At 49.4% G+C, this 18,346-nt stretch overlaps 1 protein-coding gene across 1 annotated transcript; it reads right to left on the bottom strand.

The window, feature by feature from the left end:
• Positions 1–13,986: 13,986 nt before the first annotated feature.
• On the bottom strand, positions 13,987–15,111 carry Id1 (inhibitor of DNA binding 1, HLH protein). Its single transcript, XM_038331243.1, has 2 exons — positions 14,623–15,111; positions 13,987–14,421 (listed from the first exon to the last, which is right to left on the bottom strand). Exons 1-2 carry the CDS (start codon positions 15,034–15,036, stop codon positions 14,380–14,382), a joined length of 456 nt encoding a protein of 151 aa, XP_038187171.1. The 5' UTR covers positions 15,037–15,111; the 3' UTR covers positions 13,987–14,379.
• Between the last annotated feature and the right edge of the window lie 3,235 nt (positions 15,112–18,346).

Raw genomic sequence — 18,346 nt, 5'->3', positions numbered from 1 at the left:
TGTATAGAAAGATCCTGCTTCAAAAAGAAAGAAAAAGAGTGTGGGGTGGGGACTGGGGAGCAGGGAAATGTAGCTCAGATGAAGAATGTGTGCCAAGCTTAGAGAAGGCTCTGGGCTTGATCCTAGCACTCAAAGCAAAACAAAACTTTTTCTTTCTTTCTTTCTTTCTTTTTCCTTTTTAAAGGAAAGAATGTCCCCAGTGCAGGTGCATTCATTACCTCTACAGTGACAAGACCAGACATAGCTCCCACTCTTAGGGGCTCACTGTTCAGTTCCAGTCATCGGAATCAACCTGTTGAAGCCTGGGGACAGAAAGAGCCAGGGTGTCTTCCAGACCAGAAGGACAGGGAGGAATGCAAGGGGAGGGTGAGATGGGGGGGGTGGGGACGAGGTACGAAGCCCGGGCCACAGTTAGGGTTTAGGATTTTATTTATTTAGTTAGTTTTGGTTTTTCGAGACAGGGTTTCTTTGTATAGCTTTGGAGTCTGTCCTGGAACTTGTAGACCAGGCTGGCCTCGAACTCACAGAGATCTGCCTGCCTCTGCCTCCCGAGTGCTGGGATTAAAGGTGTGAGCCACTACCACCTGGCTTGAATTTTATTCTAAAGAGGATAAGAGGCTGGTGGTGAGTGCCTGGCCAGCACATCCAAGGCCCTGGGTGCAATTACTAGTGCCTATAAAAGAATGATAGGTGACCAAAGGCCAGACGTGGGTTGCCGAGGAAATGAGAAGTTGGATTCGTTTAGGGAAGCCCACAGTTGTCAGTAGACTGGTAGGGGAGGACTGTGGTTCTACTGAGACAAGAGGTACTGTATCCTGGTTTGTGTCCATGGCATATGCCCATCCCCCAACCCATCCATCAGAGTTCCAGTAGCCTGTCCAGGCCAGTTTACTGAAAGAAAGGGGCCTACTCCTTAAGGAAAGATAAGCTTACAAGGGCAGACATTCAAAAGAAGATGCTAAAAGAATTTAGAGGCAAGCTGCATCTCACCTCCATTCTGGACCAGGGTGGTAGGGCCTGGGGAAGGCAAATATGGGGTCCAAGGATTCTAATAGCCCCCCCCCCCGATCCTCTGCCCAGTGACAAAGGCAGGCCATGCCAGGCTCTCTAGTGGTCCCTCCTGGGATCTTCCGTACCTTTCCAAACAAGGTAATTCCGGAAGACAGAGACACAAAAGGACTACTTTCCTTCATGGAGACATGGAGACTGACAAGGTTTACTGCAGTGGCCCCAGAGGCAGAGGGTGGAGGAAGATTCTCCGTCCTGCAGACTTGAAGAAGCACACCTTGCCACAGCCCAGTTCCCACCACACCCCCGTGCTCTGCACCCTTCCGCAGTGATTGAACCCAGGCTCTTGCCACCATACCCAGCAAGCCTTCAGCCTTCCCAGATGGTGGGTAGCTGTGTTGGGAAGAGTAGCTTATGTATACAGACTCTACTGCAGCCACTGGGCGAGCGAGCGGTGTCACTTCTGGGCCTCAGTTTCCAGTCTCTCCAGGGCCTCCCAAGGGAAAGTTTATGTGGAACATGACCCTCTGTTCTTCCCCATCCTTTCCCACCAGCCTCTGTGGGAACTCCGGGCTCCCCATGAGCAGCGAGGCTGTGATGAGGAACATCTGTTTGGAAACTCTGTCCAGGGCTGAGGAAAAAGAGCGCAAACAGGACCCCTCCACCAGGCATGGGAGGTATGGGGGCTCGCTGTGCTTGTAGGGCCGTGGAAGAACATCCTCTGTGGGTCTTGGACCTGTGACAGACACTCTGACATCAAGTCACTCAAGGGGCCCGGGCCTGGGAATGAGTCTGCCCCTGATTCTCTGGTGAGACTGATGTCCTCCTGTAGTCTGGGTACTTGGAGTGGGGAGAGCAGGATAGAGAGTTGAAGGTCGTCCCCAGTCTCATATCGAGGTCAACTCAGGGTACACGAGACTTCAAAACAAAACAGAATCCGTGGTTGGCACCAGAGTAGGGAACAGTCCTTGTGGGCATTGTACTCATGCCCTGAGCCCTAGGGCTGCACTTGTGGAGGAAGGGAGGGATTGTTCCTTTTTCTGCGGGCACAAAGGTTTGGTCTTGGGGACACCTATAGAAAGATAGATGCACTGGGAAGGCAGACATAGGTAGATCTTTGTGCGTTCAAGGCAATCTATGGATCAAGTTCCAGGACAGCCAGAGCTGCTCTGTCCAAAAAAAAAAAAAAAAAAAAAAAAAAAAAAAAAAAAAAAAAAAAAAAAAAAAAGCATTGCTTTCATTTATTTTCTTTAGGGTTTTTTTTTTTTTCATGTTCATGTTTCACGTCCTCAAATTTCTAGGCTTTTTTTTTCTAATAAAGATTTATTTTTATTTTAGCCGGACAGGGCAGTGGGGTGCACGCCTTTAATGCCAGCACTCGGGAGGCAGAGGCAGCCGGATCTCTGTGAGTTCGATGCCAGCCTGGTCTACAAGACCTAGTTTCAGGACAGGCTCCAAAGCCTTCCCAATTCTCTCTTTTTCATGGCCTGGACAACGTTCATTTTGCTTTCTCACTTTGAAGAATTGGAGTCTGTTGTGTTTATAAGAACTGTCTGCCAGTTTGGATTCCCCAGCATTTTCTCGTGATCCAATTAAAGTTACACATTCCTGGGGAAAACATCACCAGGGTGGGAAGTTGTGGCTCACCTTGAGTCACATGACTGGGGAAGTGACCCCTGATTGAGGCTAAGGTGGTCTCTCCTTGGCTTTTGTTTTGTTTTTGTTTTTGTTTTTTTTGAGACAGGGTTTCTCTGTGTTACTTTGAAGCCTGTCCTGGAACTAGCTCTTGTAGACCAGGTTGGCCTCGAACTCACAGAGATCTGCCTGCCTCTGCCTCCCAAGTGCTGGGATTAAAGGCGTGCGCCACCACCACCACCACCACCCAGCTTCTACTTGACTGAGAGGTTTTGTCAGTTTAAAAGAACAACCTCACCAAACAAATTTCAGTAAAATACAAATACAAGACCTGCAAGTTATAAAGGTGTGAGGACGAATACGAGTTATCAAACTTCTCTCTCATGCTGCTTTCCATAGTCTTAAAAAATACTTTTTACTGTGCAAAAATATCTATCTGACATAAATATGCCACTGTTTATACAATGTATATGTCTAAAACTTCTGTTTTCACAAACCCAAAGAATTCTTGTGAGTTCCAGGGAGCCGAATTGAAGGATCCACCTTAAACAGTTCAGATACATCCCCCTCAATTCCCTGGTCATAAATTTTTTTTTCCCTTAATTTAACTTTGTCCTCTGTTCTGCCAATACCTTAAACAGGTGTGTGTAGGAGACATTAGACATTTCCATTCCACAAACATCGGACAGGAGCAAAGAGAACAGCTATGCCAGGATGTGGCCAGCACCTAACCTTCTCAGGTTACCTCCAAAGACGACACCCAGAAGTAAGCAGGAAGAAGTCTTGAGAATCCATCACCCCAATTCCTTTAACCTGTGGTGCCTACCCTCCCGCCTTTTTATTATAAAAAAGAGATGGGAATGTAATGATTGTTCTGTCTCTTTAAGAGACAAGCCACGCCCACGCCCACTCCCTCCCCCATCTGCTTAGACAGGCTGATCTTCAGCTTCCAGGCTGAGTTCTCTCTTTTCTGCCTCCCTCCTCAGAAAGGCAGCTTCCATCTCTCCTCTCTCTCTCTCTCTCTCTCTCTCTCTCTCTCTCTCTCTCTCTCTCTCTCTCTCTCTCCCTCTGTCCCCTCCTCTCTTTCTCCCTCTCTGCTCTTCTCCCCTTCTCCCCTCCCTTCCATAACCACTAAATAAATTTGTTGTTGTTGTTGTTGTTTGGAGACAGGATTTCTCTGTGTAACAACCTTGCCTGCCTGTCCTTGAACTCCGTCTATAGACCAGCCTAGCCTCTAACTCAGAGATCTGCCTGCCTTTGCCTCCCGAGTGCTGGTATTAAAAGCATGCACCACCACTTGACTCTATTTATTTTTAATTTCATGTACATGAGTGTTTTTTTCTCCATGTGTATCTATTTCTTTGGAGACTTGTGTGCTTGGTACCCTAGGAGGCCAGACAGAATTGGATTGCTTGGAACAGAAATAACATAGCTAGGAACTGATCTCAGGCCCTCTGTAAGGGCAGCAAGTGCTCTTAACCACTGAGCTACTGATCCTCCCTTACTATAGAGTTATTGTTAGCTTTTGAGACAGGGTCTCAAAATAGCCCTGGTTGATCTGGAACTCACTTGGTAGTCTAGACTGGTCTTGAACTCTTAGAGGTCCACTTGTCTCTGCCTTCCAAATGCTGGGATTAAAGGTGTGCATCACCACACTTGACCCATTATTATTTTTTAAAGATTTATTTTTAGAGGCTAGAGAGATGGCTCAGTGGTTAAAAACACTGACTGCTCTTCCAGAGGACCAAGGCTCAATTCCCAGCACCCACATGGCAGTTCACAACTGCCTCTAACTCAACTCCAGGGGACCCAACACCAATGCACATAAAATAAAAATAAATAAATTAAATTTAAAAAAGAATTATTTTTTTATCTCTATGTGTAGATGTCAATGTCTAGTATGCCACATGTGTGGGTGTCTACAGAGGCCATTAGAGGACGTGGAGTCCCCTGGAGCTGGAGTTACAGGTACTGGGCTGTGTGCTTGCCAGTCCTCTGGAAGCTCTCCTAACCACTGAGCCATGTCTCTAGCCCTGAATATTATTACTTTACTTTGTGAGGCATATGTATGTATGTGTGTGGGTGTGTGCCCACACATGTGGTGTGTGTGGCATGTACCAGATGTCAGCATCGGGGGTCTTCATCTCTCACTCTCCACCTTGTCTTATGAAACAGGGTCTCTCACTGAACCTAGAGTTCATTGATTGCCCTTGGCTGGCTAGCCAGCAAGCCCGGGGAGCCTTCTGTCTTTGCCTCCTTATCACAAGGGTTATAGGTTCACATCTACACACATACACACACATACACACACACACACACACACACACACCTACCTTACTTTCTCTCCTTGACTAGCGATTGACCGTATGGCCTTGCACATGCTAGGTGAGTGCTCAGGCACTGAGCTACATAATAAAACCCAGAACTTTTAAAAATGTACTTACTCTCTTTTTTTTTTTTTTTTTTTTTGGTTTTTCGAGACAGGGTTTCTCTGCAGCTTTTTTAGAGCCTGTCCTGGAACTAGCTCTTGTAGACCAGGCTGGCCTCGAACTCACAGAGATCCACCTGCCTCTGCCTCCCGAGTGCTGGGATTAAAGGCGTGCGCCACCACCGCCCGGCCCACTTACTCTCTTTTTTAAGACAGGGTTTCACTAAATGGCTCAGACAGACTACTCATTATGAAGCAAGGCTGGGCTACATGAGACCCTGTCTCAAAGGACGAAAAGGCTGAGGTACTGGATCAACAAGTTAAGGCTGCTTTGCCCATCAGAAGTGTGGGCCCCAGGACCCACATGGTGGAAAGAGAGAACCAACTCCTGACAGTTTTCCTCTGACCACCACAGGAGTGCACCATGGCAGGAGTGTGCCCATCCCCCCCCCCCTTAAGTAAGTAAGTAGCGAAAGGAAAGAAAAGCAGTCGCGTTGACGATAATGAATCTGGAAGGGCACTTGTCAACCATATATCCAGAACTGCCTTTTCTTTCAGCACCTCGGGTTTTTCATTCATAAAATGGGGTGATTACAACCCTGCCCTCACTGAGTCGAGCAGGTGTGAAGTGAGATCAGTGCAGGCCTGACTCTCAGAGGGTATCATCGGACAGAACGTCACACAGACAGACGACAGACGGACAGACAGACAGAGCTTCAGTGCCAGTGGGCTGAACCGTGGAAGTGATGAATCTGCGAGTCTGCATGACCCCTGGGGGAAACAATGTGAAACATGGAGCTGCTCTGCAGGAACTGAGTCGGGATGACCTAGGGGACGGCCTCTGGGAGTCAGGGTATCCAGGTATGGATTCCAGCATACAGGAGCTGAAGGCTTTTAATGATACCATCAAATTGTGAATCTGGAGCTGGAGAGATGGCTCAGCAGTTAAGAACTGCTCTTGTACTGGGCGCTGGTGTGCACGCCTTTAATCCCAGCACTTGGGAAGCAGAGACAGGCGGATTTCTGTGAGTTCGAGATCAACCTGGTCTACAAGAGCTAGTTTCAGAACAGCTGGGGCTGTTACAGAGAAACCTTGTCTCAGGAAAAAAAACAAAACAACAACAACAACAACAACAAAAAACCTGCTCTCCCAGAGGACCTGGTTCCTGGTTTTGATTCCCAACACCCACACGAGGTGGTAGCTCCCTGTTTTAGGGGATCTGACAGCCTCTTCTGGCCTTCTTGGGTGTCAGGCATGCACAAGGTACACAGACAGGCATGCTTACTAAACACCCATACACACAAAAAAAATGTTAAAATTTAATCAGGAGCTGGGTGGTGGTGGCACACACCTTTAATCCCAGCACCTTTAATCCTCTTTAATTCAGAGGCAGAAGGCAGTCAGATCTCTGAGTTCGAGGCCAACCTGGTCTACAGAACAAGTTCCAGGACAGCCAGGGCTACACAGAGAAATCCTGTCTGGAAAAACAAACAAAAAATTTAATAATGAATCCAACCTGCGGTGACTTAATCTAGGGATGAGCAGAGGCCTCATGATCTAGTCACCCTGAAGCATTGCCTCTAGCTAGAGACCAAACCCTGAATAGTGAAGCTTTTGGAAAGTCATTTCAAATCCAAACTGTAGCCCCAGGGGAGCTGGCGAGAGTTCCCAAACCGGACTTGGTTCCCGGAGGTGAATTCAGATAAAGGAGGCTTGGCAAACACTGTTTGAAGTGGTGTTTTTTTTTTTTTTTTTTTGTTTTTTTTTTTTTGTGCAAAGTCTACAGGTCAGAACAAGAAGAGGATGCAGGTGAGCCTGTGAAGGGTTACATATCATCAGGGGCTTTGGAACCAGAGCTGTTCTCGGTGCCCTGTCCACGGCTCTGGGCTCTAGATGTCCAAGGCTTACATTCTCCTCTCCTCAATGCCGGGGCTGTGATCTCAGCACTCAGGACATCGGGACAGCAGTGAAACTGCCTGGGCGCAGAGTGTGAATCCCAGGGCAGCCTGGGCCAGACTGAGACCCTGCCTGCCTCAATGACAACACACAAAAACAAAACTTTGGACCAGGCCTGGCAGCATACACTTTTAGTTCCTAGAGGCAAGTATATATTTCTGCAAGTCTACATAATAAATTCCAGGCTACCGTGGGCTGCACAATGAGACCCAGGCCCAAAAATCAAACAAAACTGGGGTCAGCTGGGCAGTGGTGGCACAGGCCTTTAATCTCAGCATCTGGAAGGCAAGGCCAGATCTCTGAGTTCAAGGCCAGCTTGATCTACAGAGTTAGTTCCAAGGCGACACAAAAAATACTGTCTTGAACCCCCCCCCCACCAAAACAAACAAACCAAAAACAAACAAAAAAACCCTCGGGTCACCTAATGGGTTCTATTTTTGTTTTGTGTTTGGCCTGTTTTGTTTCTGTGCTGGGCCGTACTCACACCCGGGGTTTGGAACGCGTAAAGCCTGTGCTCCACCCTGAGATACACCATTAGCTCTCTACAGTTCGATTCACAAGGCAGGTCTGTTATGATTTGACTAGAAAGTGCCCCTCACAGGTTGTGGTGTTAGCTCCTGGCCTCCAGGTGGCGGTACTATTGTGGAAGATTCTGGAAACTTTAGGAGACAGCACCTAGCTTTAAGAAGGTAGGAGTTGGTCCTTGGGAAAATCTTATCTTTGTTGCTTTCTGCTATGGACCTTCCTGCCTGTCCACCATCGTGTAAGCTCCGTTCCCCATTACCTCACCACCATGATGGCCTCAACCTTGTGAAATGATGAACCGAACACTCCCCAAAACTCTCTGTCACCTGTTTGTGAGTCACGTGAGAGAAGATTTCACATGTAGCCAGGCTGACCTGGAATTCTGTAGTTGAGGATGACCTTAGGTTTTGTGTGGTGTTGCATGTCTAGAATCCCAGCACTTGTAAGATGATTGCATGAGGATCAAAAGTTCAAGAGCATCCCCAGATACATAAAAGAGTCCAAGGGCAGTCTGAGATGCTGTTTTGTTTGTTTGTTTGTTTGTTTTGAGACAGGGTTTCTCTGTGTAACAGCCCTAGCTGTCAGGGAACTCACAAGGTAGACCAGGCTGGCCTTGAATTTACAGAGACCCACCTACCTCTGCCTCCCCAGTGCTGGGATTAAAGGCACATGCCACCCCCCCGCCCAGATATATGTAAGATCTTAATCAGACCTCTGCTGTGGATGGAAGTTTCTGGATTCTGGTGTGCAGTTATCTGAGTACCTGGATACATACCAAACAGCAGCACACACACCCTGGCATTTAATACTCTCACAGTCCATTAGAGGCCGCTAGGATTCAGGCTGTCTTTTACCCAATGGGGTTTCTCGCCCATGCGGGCGCAGTTCCAGTTCTTTCCGAGAGGGGGCGCGAATAGCCAGAGAAAAACCAGAACCCACACGAGGGCCCCTGGAAAAGGGTGAGTACATGGTTCACCTCTCAGCAATTTCCCCCATTCCTCTCCTGGCTTAGAGATGCCGGGTCTTAAACCCAAGAATGGAACACAAACACGATATGTAAGCATGATTCTTCTGTCTTGCCTCGCCTCATGTACAAGACACAACGTAGGTTTTGTGGAGCCTCTAACAAGAACACAACATACAAATTTTATAAACCGCACAAAGAACTCTAAGCTAGAACTCTTATGAGTGAGGAGCCTTGAACTTTAAGCTTCTTGGGTCATTTCAGAGTAAATGAACCTCAGGCTGTATATGTGTGTGTATTGATATGTTATTTATTCATTCACTCGCAGTCTTTAACTAAGAATGGAAATTCCTAGATGGTACCTAGTCTTGCTGGAATTTAGTTCCGGCAGTCTGTTCCCAGTGCATGGGAAGAGCTAACTACACGATGAATAACATTTGGGACGCCTATAAATTTCCAGGTAGAAGTGCCAGCAGCTCAGCCTGGAGCTCAGGCTGTGTAGGTTTGACTTTGCGGGAACCTCAGAGCAGCGGGTAGAAAGCTTGCGATGCTGGAGAGCCGGGCGGAGAAGCAAACATCCGATCAGAAATGGCACTGGGACTGGCTTTCCTGCTTCCCTCTTGGCACACAGCCATCCTCTCATCCTCTCCTAACCGCTCCTTGCACAAGACCCTGATGCAACCCTGTACGGGCCTGGGGCACCTCTCTTGGGGGAAGCTCTTGGAAGAAGGTTTTGCAAGAATCGGGGGCAGGAAGCAGAGCCAGCCAGGGTGGGGTCAGAGAGATAAGGGAGCCAGGCCTGTTCCCCCGACCTGTGGTTCCTCCTAGCCCTGTTTCCTCTTCCCTTCCTTTTCCAGGAAAGTGGTGCCTGATCGTCACCCCAGCCTCACCCAACTCCTGCCTGGCCCGTGACTCACCTCCTTTCACTAGAGCAGCGAGGCAGGATCTGAGATCTGCCTACCACTTGGGAACCCAGCTATGTGACCCTGGCCATTAGGTAACCCTCTCCGGTTGGAGGTTCTGGCATTCAATGCTATTGCTGGGTGCCGTGGTTGGCTCGTACTTGTAATTCTAGCAAGTGAGAGGTTGAGGCAGGAACAAGAGAGGCAGGAGACAAGAGGGTGAGCTGTGCCTGGTGGGTACTTTTAAGGGGTGCACATTCTGCACAGCCGATGGAGGAAAGGCACCTGTGACGGGATGACGTAACAAAGTCTTGTCTCAAACGCAAAACAAGCCAGGCATAGTTGTAATGATAAATAAAAAAAGAAAGGGAAGAAGTGGGTACCTTTCATTGGGCCCTGTCCAGGTATGCTACTAAACAAACACGCCATATGCAACAGAATTAACGAAAGAGTTGGTGGGGGGAGGGGAACTGAAAGAGTGAAAAGCCATGTTGGATTGGGGACATGAGAGAGGCAAGCAGACAGAGAACAGGCAAGAGACAAGAGGAACAAGAGAGGCAGGAGACAAGAGGGTGAGCTGTGCCTGGTGGGTACTTTTAAGGGGTGCACATTCTGCACAGCCGATGGAGGAAAGGCACCTGTGACGGGATGACGTAACTATTTTGGTGACGGTGGCAGGCTGCTGCTGCGGTGGAAACTAACAATTAACAGCACACACTTTTGATCCTAGCACTCTGGAAGCGGAGGCAGGTGGATCTCTGTAAGTGTGAGGCCAGCTTGGTCTACATGGTGATCCAGAAAAAAGGAAGAAAGAGACCAAGCAAACAATAAAGAAAAACAAATGTCATTAAGACAAAGTCTAAGGCCTGGCGGTGGTGGCGGTGCACACGTTTAATCTCAGCATTCGGGAGGCCTAGACAGGCATATCTCTGCGAGTTAGAGGCCAGCCTGGTCTACAGAGCAAGTTTCAGGATAATCAGGGCCACACAGAGAAAACCTGCCTCAAAACCAAAGCAACAACAAAACCTCAAGAAACGCGATTGGCCCCTGGGTTAGGTTGCATCGTCAGGGCTTGATGATCCGTCAGTCTCCAGACAGGACCAGACCTTCCCATAGAATTTGGTTGCTTTCCACTGTCTTAAGACCTATGCCTAACTATTGTGACCCGTGTCCTCTCAAAGGAGGCCACACAACTTGATCCGGGACATCTTAAATATGGAGAGAGCTTGGGATATTGCTACCTTTCCTGATTCCAATTAGATTTTGTTCTTGTTGTTTGAGACAGGGTTTCATGTAGCCCAGGCTGGCCTCAAATTTGTTGAATAGGTGGGAATTACCTTGAAGTCCTGATCCTCCTGTCTCAGTGCCTCAGTTTGTATTCAAAAAGGCAAGAGGATGCCATTTCAAGCTGACTTGCTTACAGGCAGGCTACAGAGTGAGCTGCTGCCTCAAAAAGATAAAAAGAAGCCGGGCGGTGGTGGCGCACGCCTTTAATCCCAGCACTCGGGAGGCAGAGGCAGGCGGATCTCTGTGAGTTCGAGACCAGCCTGGTCTACAAGAGCTAGTTCCAGGATAGGCTTCAAAGCTACAGAGAAACCCTGTCTCGAAAACACCAAAAAAAAAAAAAAAAAAAAAAAAAAAAAGATAAAAAGAGCAAGAGCTAGGGAGGGATGTGGTTGGTCATGGGATACTTGTCTAGCATGTTTGAGGCTCAACCTTTACTATTGTTGCTATTAAAATGAGCTTAAGGGGCAGAGAGACAGCTTAGCACTAAAGACTAGGCTCTCAACCAAAGTGAGCAGAAGATTGCATTGGGTCACTAAGGGGTTAAATAAGGTGATGTTTTTTTAACATTTAGTATATATAGTGCCTATCACTTATGTATATGTAGTCTCTAATCACTAAGACTCAGTGTAGGAGAAGGCCTAGCAAATACTAAGCACTATGTGTTTGTTAGATAAAGAGGACCCTAAGTCCTGCACCCAAGGAACTTGCCCTGTGGTTCCTCTTCAGTTTTCGCCCTGATCCTAGCCACACCACTGGGAGGGTTTGAGATGTTAATTGAATTTCCAAAGGAGAGCTTGGTTTGGGCACACCAACACACACACCACACACCACACCCACACAACACACATACACAACACAACATGGGTTGGTGTTCTCTGGCTCTCTCTGGCGTCCTCGGTCTCTCTCTCTCTCTCCTCTCTCTCTCTCTCTCTCTCTCTCTCACACACACACACACACACACACACACACACACACACACACACACACAGGTGGCCTCTGGCCCTTGGTCTGGGGTACACACACAATTGGGATATGTATACACATTGGTGGCCTCTGGCCCCCTCCCTCCTTGGTATCTCTTATGCAAGCTGCCGGCGCCCGCCGGTTTCCCAGGCCTGGCTGCAGCTGCGGGCGGAGGGGCAGGGCGGGGGCGGCCTCTGTTTGTCTAGCGCGGCCGTGCCAAAGTCGGCGGGCCCAGACAGCCAGGCGCCTCCGTACACCTGGGGATGCTCAGGTTAAATAGCTCCGCATTCCTCGGGCCCAGCTGATGGAAACGCTCCCAGGCCGCTACGGAGCCGGCCTCCAGATGGGCTGGGTCCGGGCCAAAGAGGAAGAGAGGGAAACGTGGAAGCCAGAGTGTGCCTGGATGGCGGGGGAAGTGGCCAGGGGCGCAGAGGCCCCTTCCTGGGCTAGAAAAAGGCTCTGCAGGGTAGAGGTGCACGCGGGGACACGCCCACGTCCCGGTGGGTGGGCTTGCAAGTGTCTGTGGGGGGCTCACACGGTGAGGAAGTGGGTGCACACGTGTGTGCCTCCGATTAATAATTTCTAACTGTCTTATGTACCAGGCAATGTGCTAAACTCTGTGCTGGATTCATTTATTCTGGACGATTCTGTGAGGTTAGTACTATAAAACTGCCAGGTGGAGAGGGCACAGCAAAGGGTTTAACCACCTACAAATACTGCACTGCTTGGTCACGTCCATCAAATGCTTGAGATCATTTTGTGTAGCTGGCTTAGTGTTCAAGCTAACGTAACTTAGTCAAACTTAAGTGCTCGGTAAATATTTCCAAATTTATTTTTGTTCAGAGTATTTTTTCAGTGATATAACTGGGCTCAGAGTTCTGCCTTTAACCTCAGCGGGGATCCATGATGTCCTTCAGGCAAAGGAGCGGTCAGGCTCCTGGCTCTAGGTGTTATTGGGTTTTGATCCTTATTTTGTAATTTGAGACAGGGTCTCCTTGTAACTCTGGGTTGCCTGGGACCAGGCTGTCTGCCACCATTGCTTTAGCATAACTGGTTGATTTGTTTAGTCCTTACTATTGGGGACAAGGTCTTTGCTCTTCCCAGGACTCCATTTCCCCATGGGAATTAACCTGGCAGAGATACTTGAAGGACAGTTCCCCAAGGTCTAACTCAGTTGGCCAGGGAGGTGGGAACTGTACTTGAGAAATGGTTTGCCTACAGACAGCTGCCCCACCGTTGCCCTAGAGCAGCAGTGGCTTAGAAATGCCAAGCAATCTACAGTTACAAAGGAGCCCAGTGTGGCTCTACAGCCCATACCATGCACACTACCTACCAACCCGGAGCCAAGCAGGGAAGAGCACAAAGCACCCAAGCAGAGCCCAAAGGACTGGAGGGCACACCCTCAGAACCCATGCACTCATGTGTGCCCTGCTACCTACATACACCGCCCACCCCAAGTCTGCACAGCGGAGATGCCCGTCTCCTGCAGAGTTCCTCAGGTCGTACCCAGGCAAACCCACATATCTGTGCATTCCCCTTGTGAGCACAAAGCCACATGTCCAGGTAGAGAGAGCCTGAGTAAAAAGAAACTTTTCTATTTGTCGGGAGTTGGGGACATGACTTGCCCACACAGTAGCCTCAGGAGCAATGTCGGTCTGCTAGCGTAGCCAGGCCAGGGTGAGGGGGTTGAGTTCAGACCCAGAGCAGGTGGCCCTGCAGCTGTGCGCGGCCTAACCCTGCCAATTTCATCACCCACTTGGACAAGCCAGGAGCCCTAAGGCAGCCTGCTGGCATCCAGAGAAAGGTGGCTCAGCAGGGAAGGGGGGGGGGAAAGAGTCACACAAGTCTTGCTTCAGGCAAGCTATGACCCTATGCAGGCCCCTTTCCCTAGGTCTCAGCACAACATAGGCACACGCCCACCCACCCCTGCCCTTGGCAAGGAAATGAATGGTCCAGTGACCTGCTTTTCCAACTTGAATGGCTTAAATACTCCCCAGCCCGGAGCGGGACAACCCAGCGGGGTCCATCTGCATTTTAACGACCCTCCCAGGGTGATCCAGATGGCCTAGGGACCACTTTGAGAAACCCTACTAGAGGTCTAGAGGATTTCATTTTATGACACTAGGGAACAGGGAAATGACCAGGGATGAGGGAAAAGAATAGACATTAAAGACACCGGAAACACTCATTCAGGTCGGTTAAGAATGACAGTCCAGATGTGGCCCTCCAATTCCTCGCTTCTCAACACCAGCTGTGAAAATGGTCAGAGGTCACTCCTGCCCCAGGCCCCTCCCCCATCCAAGAAGTCACTGCAACGTTATCTAAAGTATTTGTTTAATAACAAAAAGCCCACCCCCATAGAACTATTGTAAAACAATATTCTCAGCCAGTGATCATTGTAATATACAATACAAAACATTTCCTCAGAAATCTGAGAAGCACGAAATGTGACCATTTAAAAAAATGTCTGCTTTTCAAAAAATAGAAACACACGGGGTTGGTTAACCCCCTCCCCCAAAGTCTCTGGAGGCTGAAAGGTCTCGGAGAGTGAGCCTCCGCTGGTCAACTCTCTAGCCCCCTTGGCCATATCCGCCAAGAGTCCGGTGGCCGCGGTAGAGTCTTTCCCCGGGCTCCCCTGGAGAACCGAGAACACTTTATTCCTCTTGCCTCCTGAAGGGCTGGAGTCCGTCTGATCCCTCAGCGCGCCGCTTCAGCGACACAAGATGCGATCGTCGGCTGGAACACATGCCGCCTGTGAACACCAGAGCGAGATAAGACATGAGACAGGATGGAAGGATGAAGCTGGCTCCACGATGAAGGAGCCGGCTATTTTCTATTAGGTGCTCCTAAATAGTCACGCACCCGAAAAGGTGGACATACTGCTAACCCCTCCCCGTGGCCTCAGTTTCCCCATTCACCCGAGAACAATGTAATGTTCCTACTCGGAGCTCACCTCGGCTGCCAAGGCACTGATCTCGCCATTCAGGGTGCTGAGCGGAGCTCGAACGGGCAGCCCCCGGCCTCCGGCTGACCCTACTTCGGATTCCGAGTTCAGCTCCAGCTGCAGGTCCCTGATGTAGTCGATAACGTGTTGCAGGATCTCCACCTTGCTCACTTTGCGGTTCTGAGGCAGGGTGGGCACCAGTTCCTTGAGGCGTGAGTAGCAGCCGTTCATGTCGTAGAGCAGGACGTTCACCTGCTGTTCGTCCAGCAGGGCCGGCAGGCGCGTCCCGGCGCAGCGCGAGATGGCTACGCTCTGCTCGGACAGACCGAGCACAACCTCGCCCGCGCCACCCGCGGTCCTGCCCGCCTTCAGCGAGCAGCTGGGGCCCGCGGTGGCCGCAGCGCTGCCACTGGCGACCTTCATGATCCTGAGGACAGGGGGCTAAGAGAAGCGGAGATGCCTAAGAAGGGAGTGCAGGAAAAGAGCGCAGAAGTTGAAGGAAGGTTGTACAATGAGAGAGCTGTGCGCTGGAGCCAGGCTTTTAAAAGGGAGGACCCAGGGCGGGTTCAGAACGTTCAAAAGCAACCAATGGTTTGTCTGGAGGCGTGGCTTAGCGCGTCCTCGAGTCCCAGCTCCGTGCATCCCTGGGTTGGTTGAAAGGTAATGGGGCTCAAGAACAGAGATGGTGGGAGGGCATGTGCAGAGCGGCTAGTGGGCTCCTTCTGAAGGGAGCAACGAGCCTAAGCCAATTTTGCGGATAACAAAAAGACCCCAGGAATCAGCTTCTCGTGGTCTCATTCTCGCTTCTCCAGGTCTACTTTGCAGATGAGAGAAACAGAGACAGAGGAATGGCTGGCTCTGGGGTGGTCAGTGGCTAAGGACTAACTTAGGATTCCCAGATGCTGTCGGAAGATTAGAGTTATGATCTCCAGTTATCAAAGCTGAATTCTACTTTTATATTTATTTATTTTTGAGGGTTTTGTTTTGTTTTGTTTGTCTTGAGACTGAGTCTCCTGTAACCCAGGCTGGACTCAGAATTTGCTAGTAGCGGAGGAGGATGACCTTGAATGATCCTCAAGGCTCCACTTTTCTGGTGCCGAGATTACAGGTGTGTTCTGCCACACCACGTCGAGACAGATTTTAAAGCAGGGCCTCTCTTACTCTGAACTTCGGGGCTGATCCCAATGTCCAGAAATTGAATCGTAAAGTTTTTTGGACCAGGACCTAGGTCCGTTGAACTTGGAGCTATACCAGAAACATCTTTAAAGTGGAGGACACAGTCTGAGACTGAACTAGATAGAAGGGTCGCTGCGGAGTGGGACGACATCCCCCACTTCTACCCTGGGTTTGCAGCCTTTTGCAGAAAGGTCTCAAATCTACAGCAGCTGGGGTGATTTTTTTTTTAATTTTTTTCTCCTCTTTTTGCTAGATTTTTTTTTTTTTTGAAACCTTCGGAGTAAGCTCTCCCTCCCACAAAGCAGCAGCTGCAGAGATCACCCCCTCCCTTTCCTTTCCCGGGCTGGTCTGTGTCAGCGTCTCAACAAGCGGCTCAGACCGTTAGACGCCAGGCCCGTGACGTCACCCATTCATAAAACCCGGACGGGCTGTCAAGCTGGCGCCGCGCGGGCGGTCGCCATGGAGACGGCAAACTGGGCTGGAGCATTCCCCGCTTCGTCCCCCCCTCCCATGAGCCTGTCACCTGCAGACCTTGGGCGGGAGGCCTGGGAATGCGTTCCTCGTGGGTGCGGTAGCTGACCAAGGGTCAACTTACCTCCCCGCCCCACACCTGCTGAGTCTCCTCCACCCAGCCCCACAGCTCGGGTGGTTTAGGATGTTTTCTCACACCCTTCCACCCCAAACCCCTCACGACCGAGGCCCCTCCCCAGCTGAGTTGGATTCCTACACTGAGATTACAGGTGTGCTCTGTCACGTCCTGTTCTGAGACATATTTTAAAGCAGGCCTCTTTTGTTCTGGACTCCAAGGCTGACTCAGTTTCCAGAAAATGAACGTGGAAGTTCCTAGGACCAGGACCCTAAGTCTGTTGAACTGGAAGCGATACCTGGAACGTCTTCCTTTAAAGTGGAGGAGAGTCTGAGACCTGAAGAAGATAGAAGGGTTGCTGTGTAGCTTCATGTTACTATGTCTGGTTTCTGAAATACCCACAGACCAGTCACTCTTTCTCAGAACCGGAGCTGTGTGAAGTTGGTCTTCATCTGTCTAGTTCTCTTTATTCACAAAAGAACTGGGGGCTTAAAACCTCCCAGGACCCTTAACTATTGTCCTGGAAACAGCATCCTATCAAGGACATAGGGTCACCCTGAGGATATAGCTCAGACGGTGGACTGCTTGCCCAGCATGCTGGAAGCCCTGGGTTAAACCCCCAGCAAGCCATAAAACCTGTGTGGGGGCACATGCCTGCAACCTCAGCACTCAAATGGTAGAGGTAGAAGGATCAAGAGTTTATCCTAGGCTGGGCGGTAGTGGCGCACGCCTTTAATCCCAGCTCTTGAGAGGCAGAGGCAGGTGGATCTCTGTGAGTTCAGACCAGCCTGGTCTACAAGAGCTAGCTCCAGGACAGGCTCTAAAGCTGCAGAGAAACCCTGTCTCGAAAAAAACCAAAAAAAAAAAAAAAAAAAAGAGTTTATCCTAGCTGGGTAGTGGTTGGACTCTGGAGGCAGAAGCAGGCAGATCTCTGAGTTTCAAGGCCAGCCTGGTCTACAGAGTGAGTTCCAGGATAGCTAAGGCTACAACAGAGAAACCCAGTCTGGTTTATCCTAAACCACAGTAGGTGAGGGCCTGTCCCTCACTTTCCCTCCTAGAGAGGACAGGCAGGCCACCTGACTCCAGAGCCCTAGACAACCAGAAGCAGGAAACTGAGGCTCGTCACTTCTCAGTCAAAACTACCTTGAGAAAAGGATAAAATACTATATGCTCCCTAGGAGAGGGTGACATTATAGTCTCTCGACCCCACAGCAACGAATTCATACAAGTGTATGAATATTCAACAACGAATAACCCAGTGCCTGCTGCACCTCAGAAAACCAGGAAAACTGACTAGTGAGACCAGGTTTAAAGGAGAGACTGTCACATCTGTAATCCCAGCAGTCCCCAAGCAATGAGGCAGAAGGATCTGAAGGATTAGGAATTTAAGGTCAGCTTATTCGAAAGAAAGAAAGAAAGAGAGAGAGAGAGAGAGAGAGAGAGAGAGAGAGAGAGAGAGAGAGAAAAGAAAAGAAAAGAAAAGAAAAGAAAAGAAAAAAGAAAAAGCGATATATCAAAAAGGAGCTGAATTCCCTCCTCCCCAACTCCTTACAGACTCTGGTGTTCCCCAAACAGCTAACCATCATATCACAATAGGTTTGAACTTTTTACTGCTCAGAAGACTTGCTTGGGGTTGGTGGAGCTATGGCTCACTAAGCGCAGGAACTTTGCAGCCAAGTCTTGAGGCAGGAGGAGTTCTGTCTCCAAAAGCCACATGGAGAGAGCTGAGCTCTGCAGATTGTCTTCTGCCTTCCACATGCATGCTCATCGTGCATGCACAAGATACCTCCTCCTAGACACAAAATAGATAAAAACATCAAATAAAATGAGAGAGAGAGAGAGAGAGAGAGAGAGAGAGAGAGAGAGAGTTGCTTAAAGGTCTGGAAAGGCACTGGGCCACCAGAGACGGGAAATGGATTGTTAATTAATTACTAACAACTAATCATTCATTACCCCCCACAGATCCTACTG

The sequence above is a fragment of the Arvicola amphibius genome, chromosome 5, assembly GCF_903992535.2.
Source record: "Arvicola amphibius chromosome 5, mArvAmp1.2, whole genome shotgun sequence".
In the NCBI taxonomy this organism is placed as follows: domain Eukaryota; kingdom Metazoa; phylum Chordata; class Mammalia; order Rodentia; family Cricetidae; genus Arvicola; species Arvicola amphibius.
Note: the sequence above shows the minus strand (reverse complement) of the source record. Positions and strands in the feature narration are given on the sequence as shown.